Source organism: Ochotona princeps, chromosome 27 (genome assembly GCF_030435755.1).
Source record: "Ochotona princeps isolate mOchPri1 chromosome 27, mOchPri1.hap1, whole genome shotgun sequence".
Lineage (NCBI taxonomy): Eukaryota > Metazoa > Chordata > Mammalia > Lagomorpha > Ochotonidae > Ochotona > Ochotona princeps.
The window spans coordinates 27,205,420-27,224,023 of NC_080858.1; the positions used below are offsets into that span (position 1 = coordinate 27,205,420).

The 18,604-nt window shown below is 42.4% G+C and overlaps 1 protein-coding gene across 2 annotated transcripts in view; it reads left to right on the top strand.

The window, feature by feature from the left end:
* The window catches only part of ARID2 (AT-rich interaction domain 2), a 96,159-nt gene that overhangs the window by 40,489 nt on the left and 37,066 nt on the right, over nucleotides 1-18,604 (top strand). For both annotated transcript variants that reach the window (XM_058655888.1, XM_058655889.1), the window contains exons 4-5: nucleotides 6,377-6,510; nucleotides 17,160-17,378. In XM_058655888.1, coding sequence (XP_058511871.1) covers nucleotides 6,377-6,510; nucleotides 17,160-17,378 — 353 coding nt within the window. The remainder of the gene's footprint in view (nucleotides 1-6,376; nucleotides 6,511-17,159; nucleotides 17,379-18,604) is intronic.

Genomic DNA, 18,604 nt, shown 5'->3' on the forward strand with positions numbered 1-18,604 from the left:
TGAACTAGATTTCAGTGCCCATTGACATGTATGAGAGCTAAATGAGATGTGGGACAGACTGTACAAGCCTGTGGTACGTAGTGGCAAGCATGGGAACCAGGGTAGGAGACCAGCCTGGTGGGGGTTATGGGGAGTCGCCCCAACTAGGCTGCAGCTTCCACTGGTTTGCGTGAGGGCCAAGTATGAAGTAGGCAGGATTGGGCTGGACTACAACACCCATCGGTGCAAGTGGAAGACACAGCTGGAAACAGAACTGACCTATCAATTGCAATTGCATGTGCATAAGCTGATTGGGGTGACAGACTGTGCCAGACCCTGGACTGGCAAGCACACACAAGAATCAGGCCTGGGATCACCTTAGACGAAGTTTCTTTGGAGATCCCACCAACTGAACTGTTGATCTCAGAACCCCAACCATGAAGAGACTGTCAGCCAGTGGATTCTGAATAGATTTCATCGTGCTTGGAACGGTGAGACTGGCAGCATTTCAGACCTGTTGAACTATCAAAACTGCTTGAGCAGGACCCTCGGGGCGTGCCTCACATTGGAGACCTGGGATGGGTGGGAGGCTGGGTGGGGTTTCTCCCTTTGTTTCTCCCCTGAGCCCAGATAGAGGGGGAAAAAGTGATGATATTAGTGTGGAAACAATGGTCTTACCCACTTTCCTGTAGCCCTTGACCCTTTGTACTCTAATCAACTATGTAAGATTGTAAAAACATTTTTTTAAAAACCTGTATTTTATTATCCCCTAAAATTCGAAGTTGCACACAAGGGGGTCCATGCAGGTATGAATCGGCTGTATGCCCATGTTACAGCTGCCTGTTATGTAGGCGTTTAGTCTCTTGACATTTTCCGTGTGAGGTCTGATTGTACTTCTCTTGGCTTGGGGAGTTTCCCTGGATGGTAGTTAGCTGAGTCCTGGGTGTCAGCAAACGGTACTGTCCTCAGCTGGGGCTGCTGTGTCTGTTTACAGCCCATCTTCTCATACTGGGACTTCAAGCAAGCAGCACCAGCCTCTTGAGCCCTCAGTTATACTGACATAAAAAAAAATAAATGAAAATGAGGAGCGAGTTGATTTTGGTGCAAGAAACTTTTGTCACAAGAACCTTTTTATGAATAGTATATGAGAAAGATGTGCTCTGAAAAAATAGTACATGCATTTGAGGTTTTTCTGGGTACCAAAATGAATATATTTTAAAATTTCGTTCTGTATCTCTTCCTCCTCATGAGAAATCTTGCCCCACGTGGATGTTTTCCTAGTTTGTTTACTAAGTATTCTAAACATGTAAAACAATGCCTGCTTAATAATCATTTGTTGGATGCTACGTTAATGATGGCAGCAGACATCAGCTTCTTAAAGACATTCTCCAGCCCGGCGTGGTGGCCCAATGGCTAAAGTCCTCGCCTTGAATCCGCCAGGATCCCATATGGGCGCCGGTTCTAATCCCGGCAGCTCCACTTCCCATCCAGCTCCCTGCTTGTGGCCTGGGAAAGCAGTCGAGGATGGCCAAAAGCCTTGGGACCCTGCACCCATGTGGGAGACCCAGAAGAGCCCCAGCTCCTGGCTTCGGATCAGTTTAGCTCTGGCCGTTGCAGTTACTTGGGGAGTGAATCATTAGGTGGAAAGCCTTCCTCTCTGTCTCTCCTTCTCTCTGTAAATCTGACTTTGCAATAAAAATAAATAAATATTAAAAAAAAAAACCTCCAAGGAGTGACAGACTTTTCTGCTGTTTCACTGCCTAGATAGCTGTATCACCCAGGGCTGGGCCAGACAAAGCCAGGAGCTCTGTCCAGCTCTCTTGCAAGGCTGGCAGGGACTCAGGTACTTAGCTGTCCCCCACTGGCTTCCAGTGTGCACTGGAGCAGCAGCTGGAGCTCAGGCAGAGCATTGGCACTGTGCGGGTTGATCTGAAGCCCAGTATAGCACAGTCCCCATTACTAGCCATTCAGTTCCTAGGACTTTGTTTTAACTTCGGGTTAATCAATCTAGTCACAGCACACAGTGACCCGGGCTTTACTCCTGCGTGTATTTGGACACGGGAGAGCCATGTGTGAATGGGCCTGGCTCATGTGCCTGCCTCATTGTTGTACTTAGGAACTCGGAGCCTCTGCTGGAGCCTCTGTCCCCACGCAGAGTTTTTGGCTGCAGTTAATTTAATGCTTTCCCATTTTGCCTGTCAACTTTTCTCGCTAAATTTGGTGCAATGGAATATGTAAATGTTGTGCGTTTTTACATTTATAGGTTTCATGGAACAGTAAAGGAAAATAGCTTAATAATTGCAAAAGCAGTTGTTGAGAGAAGATACCATTGAGTGTTGACAGCAAATAGCAAAACCATAACAGAATGGGATTAAGATATTGCAGATACCTCAGTGGGGAGGTAACCAGTGAACAGAAATGTGAACTATGCCAAGCCCCAGAAGACATAAAAAAGAACGAACAGATACAATTTCTAGTCAAACTTGGTTTTCATGCTGAAGATAAAATTACAGATAGTTCATGAATCAGTAAATAAGACAACATTTAAAGGATTTGGCAAAATTAAGTGGAATAAAAACAAAAACAAATAAACCTGTATTTCAAATAATAAGCCAATGATTAAAAGAAAAGATATATAAGACACTTAGCGTAGAATTGAGCACATTTACACTTTTGTGCAGTGACGTCAGCTGGGTTTCCTGCTGCTAAAGACACCTGTACCTTGTCAGCGCTCCTGCCCTGAGCCCCAGACACTCGGTGCTTCCATAGAAGCTTCTGAGATGCCTGGGAGGTGCCAGGTGGTGTGGCCCCAGAGCGTGGACTCCTGCCCCCCTGTGCAGGATTTCTGAATGGAATTTGTTTCATGGCTGTGGGTGGTTTAGTAACAGCTGTTGTGTGCACTTGGGGGTGAACCAGTAGCAGGAAGACACACCCATCTGTACCTTTCTGTCTTTCTAACTCTGATGGATGCATTTTGAAATGGCGAGATACTGCCGAGCACCAGTTCCTGCTACGCTGCCCTGCCTGCACGTGTTCCGTCTTGGGCTGTAGTCGGCCTTCTTGCCCTGTTTGTCTCCTGGACCCCTTTCCCTCTGCTATCACGTTTTCACTTTCCTAGTCTAAGCAGCTGTTTTTATTGTATCTTTAAGTAAGCTTAATGCGTTTTTTTCCTAAACAAAATAAACAAAAAATTTTATTGTAAGACTGCATCTTCTCTGATCCAGCTTCTTTTCAGTGACTCACCAGAAGGTAGTTCTTCATGAATCTCACTTTGGAAACAAAACCTTGGAAATTTCATAAACTCAGGGGGAAATGAGCTGTTTAGGCCCCTCTCTACAGTGCATTTGCTTTAATTGTTATTTCTTCAGCTGTTCAGTAGTGGTTTCTTACTATTTTCTAACAGTGTTTGCTTTGTTGCTGTATCTTCTGGATTTATTGGGAGAAAAAGTTAAAAAGTTGTACATTTCTTCAATGTCACGAGCATTTGAATTATGATATTCTTACATATGTGTTGTATGCTATGTGCTGTTTATTTTGAGCACGTAGCATTGTGTTTTCAATTCACCCTGCAATAACTGTGACACCTTTTGAGTGCTCTGGGAGGGAAAAAATTCTGTTTATTGTCTTTCATAATTTTCTCTCTCAACTGTAATGAAAAGTATACACATTTTATACCTGTTGTGCCTAATTGTGAACAACAAATTAATATATACTTATTTTAAAGTGTATCTTAAGCATATTTAGTTGTGAGATTCTAAATGTTCTGTGTTTTAATAATCGGGTTACTTCATGAAGGTGACTTTTGGTCTAATACTACAGTAAGGTCAATCAATTTTTTAAAAATTTATTTAGCATTTTTAAAATAATGATTACACGGTTGATCAGGTTGGGAAAGATTGAGGTTTAGGGAAAATTGGGTGAATTCATTGGGTCAGTCAGTTCTTAGACTACTGTAAAATACATTTACCAGTGCTCTGTACAAGTGATGCTGATCTTCATCTTCCTCTATTTGCATAAGTTAGATCAGTTTTGCTAGCTGAATTTCCATTATATTCTGTTTTTTTAATATTTTATTTTTATTTTAAAGATTGATTTGTTGGGGCTTACACAGTGGCTCAGCTGGCTGATTATCCAAGTGCTGGGTTCCCGTATGGGTGCCAGTCCATGTCCCAGCTACTGCTCTTCTGATCCAACTCTCTGCTTCTGGCCTGGGTTGTGGTTGTCTTGATCAGGTGTAGGTTATACCTCCCAGGTTTAGTATGGGTTCACGGAGTTGTACAACCATTTCTAATCTATTAGAGCATGTTTAATCACCACATAAAGAAACTATATTCTCTGAGTCACTTCCATCCTCAGTTCTAGGCAGCCCCTAATCTTCTCTGACTCGGGGTTTTTGTCAATATTGTGCACATAATATAAAAACCGGGGGGCACACACAGGGGTGGATGCTTTGTGTGCAAGTTTAAATTCTTTTTGGAATGCCTGAATTCAGGTCTGTTCCAGCACCTGCTGGGATGCATTGCAGGCCTGCTTACTTATCTGTTGAGGTCCATTGTGGGTTTATTCTAGAAAGGAAGTGTGTCATCCTTTCGCTTCGTTGCTTGCTTGAGGTTGTAGGAGGTGGGTGCAGTGGGTGTGGCTGCATGCGTTGGTTGTGCAGGACGCTTTGTCCACACCTCTGGGTCCTGGAGTGTGCTGCTGGCAGCGAAAGGGAAGTGTTGACCACCTTGCTAGCCATCTTCCTTCTGGGACAAGGACCCTGCTAATAGAGAGGACTGAAGAAGAATGGGAAAAATACAGCTTTTTAAATTTTTCCAGACTCAAGGACTTTAATTATTAGGATTTGTCAAGCAGGAATGGGAAAATGAGAAATGACAATTTTCTGTGCTGTTAGCTTTTATGTTTATAAAATTACAGCTTTCATTCATTTCACCTTGAAAATTAGGCTTTAAGTACTGAAAATAAAGTAATACTAAGATATTTGCCATCTCAGTTGTCTAAAAAGCAAAGTGTGGGATATTTGCAGAACTTTTAACAGAACTGCTAGTGGATTTTGAACCTTCTTGAGTCAGGTATGGTAGAGAAGATAGGTAGAATGGTCAATAGAAAAATAATTGTGGTAAATTTAAGTTGGTGTGTTAATATTCGCTTACCTGCATATTTATATGGTACAACAAAAGCATATTAGGAAATGGTGTTAACATATTTGACATGGTTGATCAGTGTTTCCCTATCTTAAAATCTTGACTTTCATTGTAAGCAATGGATGATTAGAGATTGTGAATCTGAAACTTAATTCTGACAAAGACTAACATAACTCATACCTTATTATTGGAAACATTTCAGAATCTGTCGAAATTTATTGGACACTACTTTAAGCATACTGGGACTGGTGTTATGACCCGTTGAATTGTGTAGTTACCTGTTATGCTGGCATCCCATATGGGCACTGGGTCAAGTCTCACCTACTCCACTTCAGATCTAGCTGGCTAAGATGGCCCAGGTTTTTTGGACCCCTGCGATGATTTGAGACACTGGAAGCAGTTCTTGGCTGCTGGCTCTGGGCTGCCACAGTCCTGGTGGTTGCAGCCATCTGGGAAGGAAACCAGACGCTAGATCTTTCCGTCCCTCCCTCTCTCTGGCACTCTGATTTTCAAATAAATAGACAAATTTTTCAGCTATTGACAAATGTAAATTATTTTAAAGATTTTTATTGGAAAGGCAGATTGAAAGAGAGGAGAGACAAATAGAAAGATCTTTCATCTGCTGGTTCACTCCCCACTGGATCTGAGCTGAACCGAAGCCAGGAGCCCAGAGCTTCTTCTAGGTCTGCAGTAAGGGTGCAGAGTTCCAAGCTTTGGCCCGTCCTCTGTCAGTAACATCAGATACTACATGTAATTGTTCAGAAAGGAAGTACAGTATGTACTAACTACTCAGACCTCTGTATTATTGAATTAAAATATTAACAAAGTTTATGAAGTACTACTGCATGAACATGTCATCACCTCTGACTTCAATGAGGAGTTGGGAAATGTTCTCATGTTCACTTGGTTTTTACAGTTACCATGTAAAACTTGGAAAAACAGTCAGTGTCTTGCTTTTATTTACTTGTAATTACTGTTTGGTATTCTGTAATTCTACATTTTTGTTTTATTACTGGTGTGGTCTTTGGAATACGTTAAATAAACACTTTTAGAACCATTGCATTGAGTTCATCTGCATCGTTATTTATAAACTGAGGTCATGATTTCCATTGGCTAATAGCAACAGTTTATAGTGTCCTTTTTGTTTTTTGTTTCGTTTTAGCTATATGATATCTAGTAAAGAAAAATAGTAAATGTTTTTTAGAAAAATAAGACAAATCTATTTTAAAATCTGTGCTATTTTTCTGTTTCAGTTATCTAGAAAAATATGAGAAAGTTCATCATTTTGGGGAGGATGATGATGAGGTACCACCAGGCAATCCAAAGCCACAACTTCCTATTGGTGCAATTCCATCTTCCTACAATTACCAGCAACACAGCGTGTCAGGTAACTATCATTGTAAGTTCTCAGCATAGGTCCGCAGCTTTGAATTAGGAAAATCAACAACATCCAATGCATTTCCCGTCTTTGGCACTGAGAGCACTCAGAGTTAACACCCAGCTGAAATCAGGGCCCTTGCTCTCACAGGCATGAGATTTTGACACTGACTGCTTTCACTGAAGATCATTATTTCTACATAATGATTCAAATGGGGAGAGAAAGGTCAATTTAGAATTAAAGAAGCCAGTAATTTTCATACACAACCTCCTGTATTTTCTGGAATTCCTGGAATTCCTCTTGCTTTAGACCTCAGAAATTTTCCAGATTATGATCTTATTTTCCTACTGTGGTACTAAGAAGTTTACTTTCCAGTGTAGTCATTTTTGTAAAGTTATAGAAGACGGCATAGCTGAAAAAGTATTGGACACAGATAGTTTTGGAATCCTGTTGAGAATCTGATCAATGTTAAGTAGGGCAAGCAAGGTCCTGGTTTTTAGTGGCTGTGTGGCTTGGAAGTGTAATGGCTAGGAAATGCCCATCTTTGTTTCATTAAGCAGCAACATTTGACCTGAAAGGGGAGATACTTCTTTTTAAACATGATATTCTTATCAAAGTTAGAATTGCTCTAAATTCTCATTCATTACTGGTGTCAGTCAAAAAAAGATTATATACATTTAAGCTATCTCATTTGCCCTAGTATTACTGATTTTCACAATTTATTTTAACATCATTTTTAAAGCTTTTTTTCTGTTGAATTTGATTTGATGCTTCTTCCTTCGTCAGCCTGGAAAGGCAGCGTCTGCTCTTAGGATGTGTACTGCGTTGTCCAGGGCTTTTGCTAGTGCTGTGCTATCACTGGGTGTGGGGGAGCAGTGAGATTAGCACCTGCAGAGGCTACTCCTAAAGGAAAGTGTATTTTGGCTTGCCTTCCAAAATCAGGCAGGTCTGGCGTCTGACGAAGACAGTGTACTGTAAAATACGTGCACAGGAGGAGTGCTCTGGCCAGCCATGGGCACAGCCTACCTCTGCAGCCCATTTCCATGTAGTCGCTTTCCGGAGTGCCCACTCTCAGGCACCAGTGTGAGCTGAGCTGACACACCTGTAGCACATGCGCCATTTTGGGGCAACTAAGCTAACATCCCCAAGTGCAGCAGACAGTCAGCTAAGGCCAGCAGCAAGTCGGTGTGGAGAAGAGCCTGCCTCGCCACATTCCTCAGCAGAGCCGGTGCCCACCGTGGCACTCAGGAGTGTTCCCATGGGCCTTCATCCGCTCAGTGATGGCAGCGTGCTGGTGGCCTTTCAGGCTGTCGGCAGCTTTTCCCGCCACGTGGCTCGGGGCTTGGTGCTTGCTGCTAGAGTTTCCTCAAACCTGAAACGCTTCTGTGTTAGCTCTTTAAGATGGATTTTTTTCTGGAATTTTTAGAAATGTTTATACTGTTTCCTATTCAAAACTGGTTCACTTTAAGAAAGAAGATGGGAAATATTTTTAGTATTTCGGAAGCTTTTGCTCATCAGTAGAGCTGCGCAAATTAAAGAAGTGGTAGCTCTGTTTAGCTTGGTGTTACAACAATTGCTTTCTGATATGCTGTTGGTGTTTCTGCTTGTTTGAAGGGGAATCTGAACAGTTATGTAATATAGCATGTTTCACGAAAGCAAAATCTGGACAACATTTGAATTCAGAGGTGTTCTGTGTTTTTCTAGTAAGAACCATGACAGCGTCATGGTGGTATTCGAAGAATTTGTGTCATTACCAATGTATGAAGCAGTCAGGGGTAGAAGTTCCTGTGCCAGGAAGGAGAGTGCAGTACGCCTCGCAGCCTCTTGGCTTTCAGTGTGTGTGCTCAGTAATCACCAAATTTAGAACCTTGAAAAATATTGTGTCTACACTTTTGATCACACAGACTTTCTGCTACTCCTCAGAGGCTTGTATAAATATATTGAGATAACAAGTATTTTCCTAGAGATAATTATCTTGTTGATATTAAGAAAAGCGCTCCCCATAAGATGGTAGCATAACATTGTAATGGGAGCAGCTCCAGGTTGTCGCGACGGAGCGACCCCCTGTCGTTGGTAGGACGCAGGCTTCCATCTTCCTGGGCACTTGGTCTAAAAAACTGGCAAAAATGTAGTGAGCACTTGTGGGTTGAACTTTACTTTTATTGAATAGAATACTAGCATTGATACATACTTGTTTTGTGATTCCATATGATATTTTCTTTGTGTACTTTTGCCATAAATGCCAAACCCTTCATGGCTGTTTTGCGGTTTCTTATTTTTTTGTTTGTTTGTTTGTATTTCCATAAACACCAAATCCTTTGGTTTCCTTCCCTTTTTTTTTTAAGATTTATTCTATTTTTATTGGAAAGGCGGATATACAGAGAGGAGAGACAGAGAGAGAGGAAGATCTTCCGTCCAATGGTTCACTCCCCTAGCAGCTGCAACGGCTGGAGCTGTGCCAATCTGAAGCCAGGAGCCTCTTCCAGGTCTCCCACGCAGGTGCAGGGTCCCAAAGCTTTGGGCTCTCCTTGACTGCTTTCCCAGGCCACAGACAGGGAACTGGATGGGAAGCGGGGCTGCCGGGATTAGAACCGGCGCCCATATGGGATCCCAGCACATGCAAGGCGAGGACCTTAACCACTACACCATCCCACCAGGCCCCCTTCTTCTTCTTCTTCTTCTTCTTTTTTTTTTAACTTATTTATTTTTATTGGAAAGTCAGATATACAGAGAGGAGGAGAGATGGAGAGGAAGGTCGTCTGTCCAATGATTCACTCCCCAAGTGGCCACAACGGCTAGAGCTGAGCCAGTCCGAAGCCAGGAGCCAGGAGTTTCCTTCTGGTCTCCCACGCGGGCACAGGGCCCAAAGCAGGGCTCATGGGATTAGAGCTGGTGCCCATATGGGATCCTGGGCGTGCAAGGCGAGGACTTTAACCACTACACTATCGCACCAGGCCCTGGTTTCCTTCCTTCTGTGATTCTCTCTTGATGCTAATCTGTGTGGTACAATTTCTGCGGAAATACTAGATGGACTATTAAGGATGTTTTTGCTCAGTAAGTTTTTAAAAATGTGCAATATCTATAGAAAAATAAACACAAAATAAGTAAATGGCAATGCATTACATTGAATCAAGTTATAGGATTTTAGTGATAATTTAAGCCGGCCCATTCCTTTTCTCAGGAGACCCAAGGACCTTTCCGTTACCACTTTGGGTGCTTTGGAAAAAATTTGTTCAGGAAGATTTTTTTTTAAATATTATCAGTATATTGGGCTAAAGATGTTCTGTGTCTTAACACATTTGACTAACAGTCACTGTCATTTTTTTAAAGATTTATTTGCTTTTACTGGAAAGTCATATTCACAGAGAGAATGATAGAAAGATCTTCCATCTGCTGGTTCACTCACCAAGTAGCTGCAACGGCTGGAGCTGAGCTGATCCAAGGCCAGGAGCCAGGAGCTTCTTCCTGGTCTCCCACCTGGGTAGAGGGTCCCAAGGCTTTGGGCTATTCTCGACTGCTTTCCCAGGCCACAAGCAGGGAGCTGGATGGGAAGTGGAGTAGCAGGACATGAACCAGCACCTGTATGAGATCCTGGCTCATATAAGGCGAGGACTTTCTCTGCTATTGACTCTCTTGTGAACATAAAGGATGTGTTATCCAGTCCCCACTTCAGTCACAGTGTTCCCTCTCCCCTGAAAATACGGAGACGTCATTATATCACATCAAGGTTGTCAACAAGGATTCCTTTTTTTTTTTTTTTTAATGAATGTTTCTTTTTTTTTTTTTAAATACATTTATTTATTCTTATTACAAAGTCAGATATACAGAGAGGAGAGACAGAGAGGAATATCTTCGGTCCGATGATTCACTCCCCAAGTGAGCGCAACGGCCAGCCTGCGCCGATCCGAAGCTCGGCACCTGAAACCTCTTCCAGGTCTCCCACGTGGATGCAAGGTCCCAAAGCTTTGGGCCATCCTCGACTGCTTTCCCAGGCCACAAGCAGGGAGCAGGATGGGAAATGGAGCTGCTGGGATTAGAACCGGCGTCCATATGGGATCCCGAGGCGTTCAAGGCGAGGACTTTAGCCGCTAGGCCACGCCGCCGGGCCCTGTTTTATTATTTTTTAATGACGTTTATTTTGGGAGTTTCGAAAAACAGTCTTGCAATTTAGTTAGTTTAAAAAACTGTTGCCAAATTTTTAAAAAATTTTGCTTCTTTGTTATTATTATTATTATAGACCCTAGGATTTCCCTTACCCCCTCTTCAATCCCTTCTCTCCTCACTGAATTCCCATATATTACTACTATAGTATAGTTCTTCATACATAGTCATGTGTCCATCATTGTGCGCATCAACAATGGCAGAGAGTCTAGCATCCTATTGTCAAGATATAGTTGACAGTTTTATTGGGAGTCCATCTTTGGAAGGAGAGATGCATACTGCATCCTTACATCTGGATATGATAGTCTCCATTACACAGTTACTGTACATCCCCTTAAATGAAAAGCCAAAATACAAAATCAACAACAGGAAAAAAGAAGCTAAAAACACCCTGAAGTGAAATAACATGCTACTGAATGACTAATGTGTTGCTGAAGAAATGAAAAAGAAAATCAAGAACCTTCTTGAAGAAAATGATGCTATTGTATGATCTGAGTCATTGAATTATTTAATGAGAAAAAAAGTGTTTGAAGAGATGAAACTTAAAAAAAATCAAAATCCATGAGATATAAATTCTGCTGATCATTGTTGGTGAGATATGTCTCCTGTAGGCAACAAGAAGATGGGTTATGTGTTTTTCATCATGTCTACTAATCTATGACATTTAATTGATGAGTTTAAGCAATTTACATTCAGGGTTAATATGAATGGGTGCTAATATGGCCCTGTCATTTTGGCAATGGGTTGTTCATTGATTTAGTCTTCTGTTGTTATTTTACTGGCACGTTGTTCAGATTTGCCTTTGGTTTTGTTGAGTGCTATTCCTCTTCTCTGTCAAGAGAACATCTTTAAGTATCATTTGTAGGGCAGGTTTGGAAGAAGCATATTTTCTTTACTGTGGAAGAATTTTATTTCATTTTCAAAGACAAAGGAAAGTTTTGCTGGGTACGTTATCCTGGGCCAACAACATTTTGCTTTTAGGATCTGGAATATGTCGCACAATTCTCTTTGGCCTGTAGAATTTCTTGTAAGAGATCTGCTGTGAGTTTAATTGGCTTTCCTTTATATGTCAATTTATTTTTTTCACGTGTACATTTAAGGATCTTTTCCTTATGTCCTATAGAAGAGAGCTTGATTATCATGTGTCATGGTGAAGATCACTTTTGGTCAACCCTGTTGGGCGTTCTGTGCCCCTCCTGGGTGTTGTTTCCCAATTCTTTCTGTAGATTAGGGAAAATTTCCCTTATTATTTCACTGAATACATTTTGAATTCCAGTTTCTCTTTCTGCATCTTCTGGGACTCTCGTAGCTCATATATTTGGCCTTTTTATTGTGTCGTTCAGTTCTTGGATACTTCTTTTAGCCTGGTCCAGCTCTGCTTCCAGCTTGTTTGTTTCCTCCTGGTGACAGGAAATATCTTCCAATTCTGAGATCTTTCTTCTGCTTCCTTCATTCCATTTTGGAGACTCTCTACTGTACTTTTAATTTGCTGCACTGTATTCTTCACTTCTGATATGTCAGCTTTCATTTGATTCATTTCCTGTGTGACATTCCTTAAATTGCTTGAATTCCTGTATTAAGTTGTTGATAAGAAGCTTTATAACTAGTGTTTTGAATTCTCTATCCCCCGTTTTTTCGATGTCTTCCTCAGTTAACTCTAAGTTTGGCAAAGGGCTTTTCTCCTTTGCAGAGGAGTCTTCAGTAATATTCATTGTTTCTCTGTCTCTTCTTTTGCTCTTGGTCATTGTACTTCTGGTTATCAGATTCTTCTCCTTGGGGCAGGTTTCTAAGCTCTGTCACCCACAGGTCTATAGTTCAATTTTACTTATTGCGGTTGGTACATGGCTCTTTGTTTGCAGTCACGTGTGCCACTCCCTCTAGCGAGTTCCAGGTCTGGGCTCATACATTAAATTTCCACCATGGTCTCCATAGCCCCAGCTCCTGGCTCACTAGTCTCTACCTCCTGTGACACCATGCTGAGGCTGCACCATTGTCTGTGCAACCTTTCCCCCACTTGTGGTTGGAGCAGCTCAGGATTAGGGAGACACCAGGTGTGCTATATAGCTAGGTTGTTGTTGGTGATAATATTGCAGGAACTTGTTGGCCATTAGATCTAAGGGCCACATGGACCTATTTTGACCCATATGATGCCAAGGTCATATTATTTTCCTGTGGGACTAGTGCAATGCACTGAGCTCAGTGAGTTCTTGCCGAGCTCAGTGCATGTGCAGCTCACTGTTGACCCTGCAGTATTAAAACCTTTGCCACACTGTACAAAATGGCACCTGATATGCCACTACTGGAGTTCTTGATCTGCTGTCAGGTCTGAGGGCTGCCTGGACCTATCTTGGGTGGAACCTGTAGGATACCACATCGTTGCAGTTCACTGAGCTAGAAATGAGTTCACTCCCAGCTCAGAGCATGTGCAGTACTGTCCCTAGCCTTTGCCTCCCTATACAAATGGTGCCCAACACAGCTCTAGGGGTCAGACTGGGCTGTGGAATCCACCCTGTTCCCACACCACGCATCTGGGATCTGCCGCTCTTTCTCTGATCCTGGTCAAATCAAACAGACCAGCAGGACAGACAGTTCTTTGTCTGGGTTCAACTCCTGAGCTCCCAGTGAACATTCCTTCCCACCTTTTTGCTGGTCAAGTTCCAGCTGCCGGTGAAGCTGGGTTAGCAGTTACTGCATCCAACACCGCACCGTTGTGTCTGTTGTTTTCCTGTGTCTGTCAGTCTCCAGGTACCCCTCTGCTGTTGTTCTGTCCTCTCCTATTTTCTGGAATGTGCCCTCTCTGCTTCACCCTGGCTGTTGTTTCTCCATCTGCTTAAACGTGTCCTTACCCTCTTCTGCCATGTTGATTCCCCTAACAGGGATTCTTTCTGTAAACTTTGCGTCAAAAATTTTCCAGATAATATTTCCAGTTCATTTCTGATTATGAAGTGATAACTGTTGATTCATATATCCTTGGTGATGGATAGAAAGGAACTTAAAATCTTGGAAGCATTGTGTCATATGCTTGCTTAGGAATCTTTACAAAGCCTGATGTAACTCAGGGCCTTTCATAATCAGATCTTTTTCACAGAATCATTGAGGTGTATTGAATGAATGAGTGTGAGAGTGTGTGTGTGTGTGTGAGTGTGTGTGTGAGTGTGTGAGTGAGTGTGAGTGTGTGAGTGTGTGAGTGTGTGTGTAATGGAATTTCTGAGATAATGCGGGAAGTGCCTCGTCTTAGTACAGATAGGCATTCTGTGCCGGTGCCACATTGTCACCCGGATCTCTGTGCTGCTCACCCTGGCGTCTTGTCTGAACAGCCGTCCAGGGAGCAGCGAGATCGGCCTTTTGTGTGTAGGTTACGATTCATGGGACATTTCATTTATCAGGATTGTTTAAAATAAACAATATATTCTTACAGTTCACCATAAAGAAGGTATTATAGTCATATATAGCTGTGAACAAGGTATCATGGTCATATTTATCTGTATTCTAGCACTTTTCCAGCACTACTTTATTGTAGGCATTACTGGGAGAGTTTAGGGGAAAAGGAAGAAGTGTATTACCTCCCCATGTTGTCACAGTAGGGTTACACTTGCATTCCATTTCAAGATTTAGCTTTTTAAAACCCAGATTTTTATTTTTAATATTCTGATGTTTAATTCAAATGTGCTGTAATATTTGTTTTTTTGGCTCTTCACCTTCGTGTAGCTTTGGCTTTATTTATTATTTGTTATTTGCCTCAGGACATAGTTGTAAAAGCTTAAACTGCCCTGTGAAAATTAACATTTTAAAAAATTTTGCTTTTTCTTACATGTGTTGTGGTTTTATATAGTGCCTGTTTTATAAGTCCAGGTTTCTCTACCTTCAAAGTCCTGGCTTAAATTTCATGTAGAAAATCTTAGTTATTTTGGTTTTAAAACAATTTCTTAGGACATGAAACTACAAACTTTCAAAATAACCATTTATAAATCAGACATCATTAAACTTAAGATTTCTTTTTGGGCCTGGTGCTATAGCCTAGTGGCTAAGTCTTCACCTTACATCCATTGGCATCCGAAGTGGGCGCCAGTTCATATCCCGGCAGCCCTACTTCCATCTAGCTCTCTGCTTGTGGCCTGGGAAAGCAGTTGAGGATAGCCCAGATCCCTGAGACCCTGCACCCACATGGGAGACCAGGAAGAAGCTCCTTGCTCCTGGCTTTGGATTGGGTCAGCTTTGGCCATCATGGCCATTTGGGTAGTGAACCCTAGGATGCAAGATCTTTTTGTCTCCTTCTGTCTGTATATCTGACTTTCCAATAAAAAGAGCTTTTTTTTTTAAAACGTTGCTTTTCAGAATACTTAAAAAATGTAACCACAACTGCATTCCAGAAGAAAATATTTACCAAGCAAATTAGATACATCAGTTGTATCGAGAATATTCAAGGTTATTAAAAACTAGCAAGGACAAGGAGCAGCAGGCACTGTGTCTGTATTGCTGAAAGTTATACAGGTTATTAATGGCTGCTTTCAAAAAAGTTTTACTTTTTCCTAAAAAGTTCAAGCATATACTTGCACGTGATAGAGCAATCCCACTTTTAGATATTTAGCCAAAAGAAACACATGACGGTCTCAGCAGAGTCTTGGCAGTTGGCGTCTAGCAGTTGTGCTGATGCAAACCCACGAAGGAGGAGAGAGTACATCAGCCTGGGTGTGTATCTACAAAGCATCTTCCTAAATGAGAGAAACTAGACACAGAAACCAAGAGATTATGAAAAAATAGAACTTAGAGAATGGTTATTTCTTTCTGTGAAAACTTTTGAAATCTTTCTTTGTTGTAATTGGTATCCAGAGTCAGTAAGAGTTCTTCATGCCCAGGTTCATTCCGCAGACGGCCACAGTGGCCAAGGCTGTGCGGCACCTGTAGGTGCTGGGGGCCCGTGGATTTCCGCCATCTGCTGCTACTTTTTCCAGGTCATGAGCAGCAAACCAGAGCTGAGCAGCTACATCACTTGTTAATTTTTGATGCAGACTGGTGGGATATGTTCTGTATGTATGCCCACTTATTCTGGCCCAGATTCCGAAATCTCTTCCTGTCCCATCTAATGGCTCCCTCTCATCAACTCGGTGTCAGTGGAATGTCCACATGGACCTCAGTACCTAACCCCTGCCAGAAAGTCCCAAGACTGGATCCCAGTCCCTGTCCAAGCCAGGCCAGCTGCAGTGGCGGGGCCAGCGAGAGCCCTGCCCTCCCTCCAGTGCTCTTGGCCCCAGGCCCTGTCCCAGCTGTGGCTGTGGCCATGGGAACAGGTTTTCATAACATGCGTTTTCCGTAAAATTCTTGTAGTTCCCTCAACGTACCCATAAGATTCCATTTATTTTTAATTTTTTAAAAGAATTTGTTTTTATTGGAAAGGCAGATCAGATTTATAGAGAGAAGGAGAAATAGAGGTCTTTCACCTGCTGGTTTACTCCCCCAGTGGCCGCAGTGGCTGTGGCTGAGCCGATCCAGTGCCCAGAGCCTAGAGCTTTTTCCAGGTCTCCCCTGTGGGTGCAGGGTCCCAAGGCTTTGGGCCGTCCTTTGCTGCCTTCCCAGGACCTAAGCAGAGCACTGGATGGGAAGTGGAGAAGCAGGGATGCCAAATGATGCCCATATGGGATCCCTGCTTTTACAGGGTAAGAAGTTAGTCATTGAGCTGTGCCCCATTTATTTGTAAATTTTAAGAAGATTTCTTATTGTTTGATTTGATTATTTGAAAGCAGAGCTACATAAAGATAACTTCCGGCTGCTGCTTCACTCCCCACAATTCCAAATGACCGCAAGAAGTAGGTCTGGCGAGGCTGGGGCCAGGAGCTCCATCTGGATCTCCTCCACTCATGCAGAGGCCCAGAGACCTGGCTCGTCCTCCACTGATGTCCATGTGCGTTGGCTGTTACTGGCATTGCAGGAGGCTGCATATCCTACTATACCGCAATGGCGGGGCCACTGTTTGTGCAGTCGGAATAAAGTGACAGGAACCAGAAGTAGAGTTGGTGGTGCAGAGGAGTCCGGGTTAACTGCAAGAGGCAGAAGCAGCTTTCTGGAGTGATGAACATCGCGACTGATTGTCATGTCAAGGGCTTCATACTAAAATTTGTCAGAACTCACAGAATTCCAGAACCAAGAAGCATGGTTTTTATGATGTTCCTCTTATCTTAGTGCATCAGAAATTTACTCATGAAATATGTAAGCAAAATGCATAATAATTAAGTTAAAATAATGATACAGTGTTATTTTGACGCTGATGTTCAAACAAACAGGTAAGTGCACTTTCATATTTTTCAAAGAGTATAGTTTTATCAATCAGTGAGTAAACCTAAGAAGTTTAGATTTAGAAGTCCAGAAATGAACTCTATTAAGCTGAGAACTTATTTCTTGTTTATATTAACTAGTTGGTTTTGAAGCATCGGGAGTTACTAGCCGTGAGGGCATGCTGTGTTTGATACATGCTTATGGCCCTTTGGTTTTGTTTTTCTTAGATTATTTGCGGCAAAGTTATGGGTTATCTATGGACTTTAATTCACCAAAGGATTATAACAAGTTGGTGCTCTCACTGCTCTCTGGCCTCCCGAATGAAGTGGATTTCGCTATCAATGTGTGCACTCTCCTGTCAAATGAGAGCAAGCACGCCATGCAGCTGGAGAAAGACCCTAAGATCATCACTCTGTTGCTTGCTAACGCAGGGGTGTTTGATGACAGTAAGTTTGAAGTTGAAGCTATATGGTTATTCCAGTCATGGTAGAGTTGTATACTTTGCTTTTTTAGGGTTTTTAATGAGAAAGTTGTTGGCTTTTTTTTACAGTTCATTGTAATGCCATTCTTTGTTTGGTTTTATTCAATGTGTTGTTTAAAAACATACATGTTGGCGGTTTATAAATATTGTATTCATTTGAGAGAGAGAGTACGTGTCTCACCGTGCGCTCCTGACTGGCGACCCCCTCCCTGCAGGACCCTGTGGAGTATGGCTGGGCTTATGGAGCCATTGCTACTGCCCTCTGGTGTTCAGCAGTAGGAAGTTAGGGTCAGAAGCCAGAGCTAACCATGATGCTCTCCTTGGAGGATGTGGGCACACCAGCTGGCCTCCTAACTGCTAGTTCAAATGTTTATTGTTTGTTTGTCTGCTTTCAGGTTTATTTGTTTATTTGAGAGAGTTACAGAGAGAGGCAGAGAGGGAATGGAGAGAAACAGAAAAAGAAGTCTTAAATCCCCTGGTTCACTCTGCAAGTGGTCACAATAGGCAGAGCCGAGCTAGGCCAAAGCCAGAGCAGTCAGGGCCGCCTGCCTGGTGGCTGGGTGTGGAGCACTTGCTTTTCTCAGGCCCTTAGCAGGGAGCCGGATTGCAGGTTGGAGGCTTTGGGAGCCCAGGGACTCCAGCCCCACAGGTGCTTGCTTTACCTGCTGTGCCGCAGCACTGCCCTGCCCCACTCTTTTTTGGCAGCATTTGATCTTTAAGTACTAGAATGGCAAAAATCTAGTATTTTTGCCTCCTTTGTGTTTTTTAAGTAAAACCCCCTTTTTGCTTGTTTCATCTTGGAACAATAGATGCATTTCTTGACTTGAGCAATTCAGTTGTTAAAGAATTCTGATAAAGAAAAGCTCTTGGAGCCATTGGTCTCTGAAGTCTGCTACCCCTGCTGATGTCTGGCTGCAGTGTCGCTGAAAGACCTGGGCTCAGGGCATCTGTGAAGTTACCCTTAGAATAGCCCGAATAAGGTTATCAAATATTTTATATTCATTTTTACTTTACACTTTGCTGTCTTTACCTTTCTATATATCAAATTTACCTTCTCTGAAGCTCCCTCTGATTAAGCTGAAATTACTCTTCAGAGTAATTGCTTGCTTTTCTAATTATAGAGGGCTAGAGGTTTAGAAAATATGTTTTGAAACCTTTTTCTCCCTTTGTAAAATCTGGTAGCTGGATGTA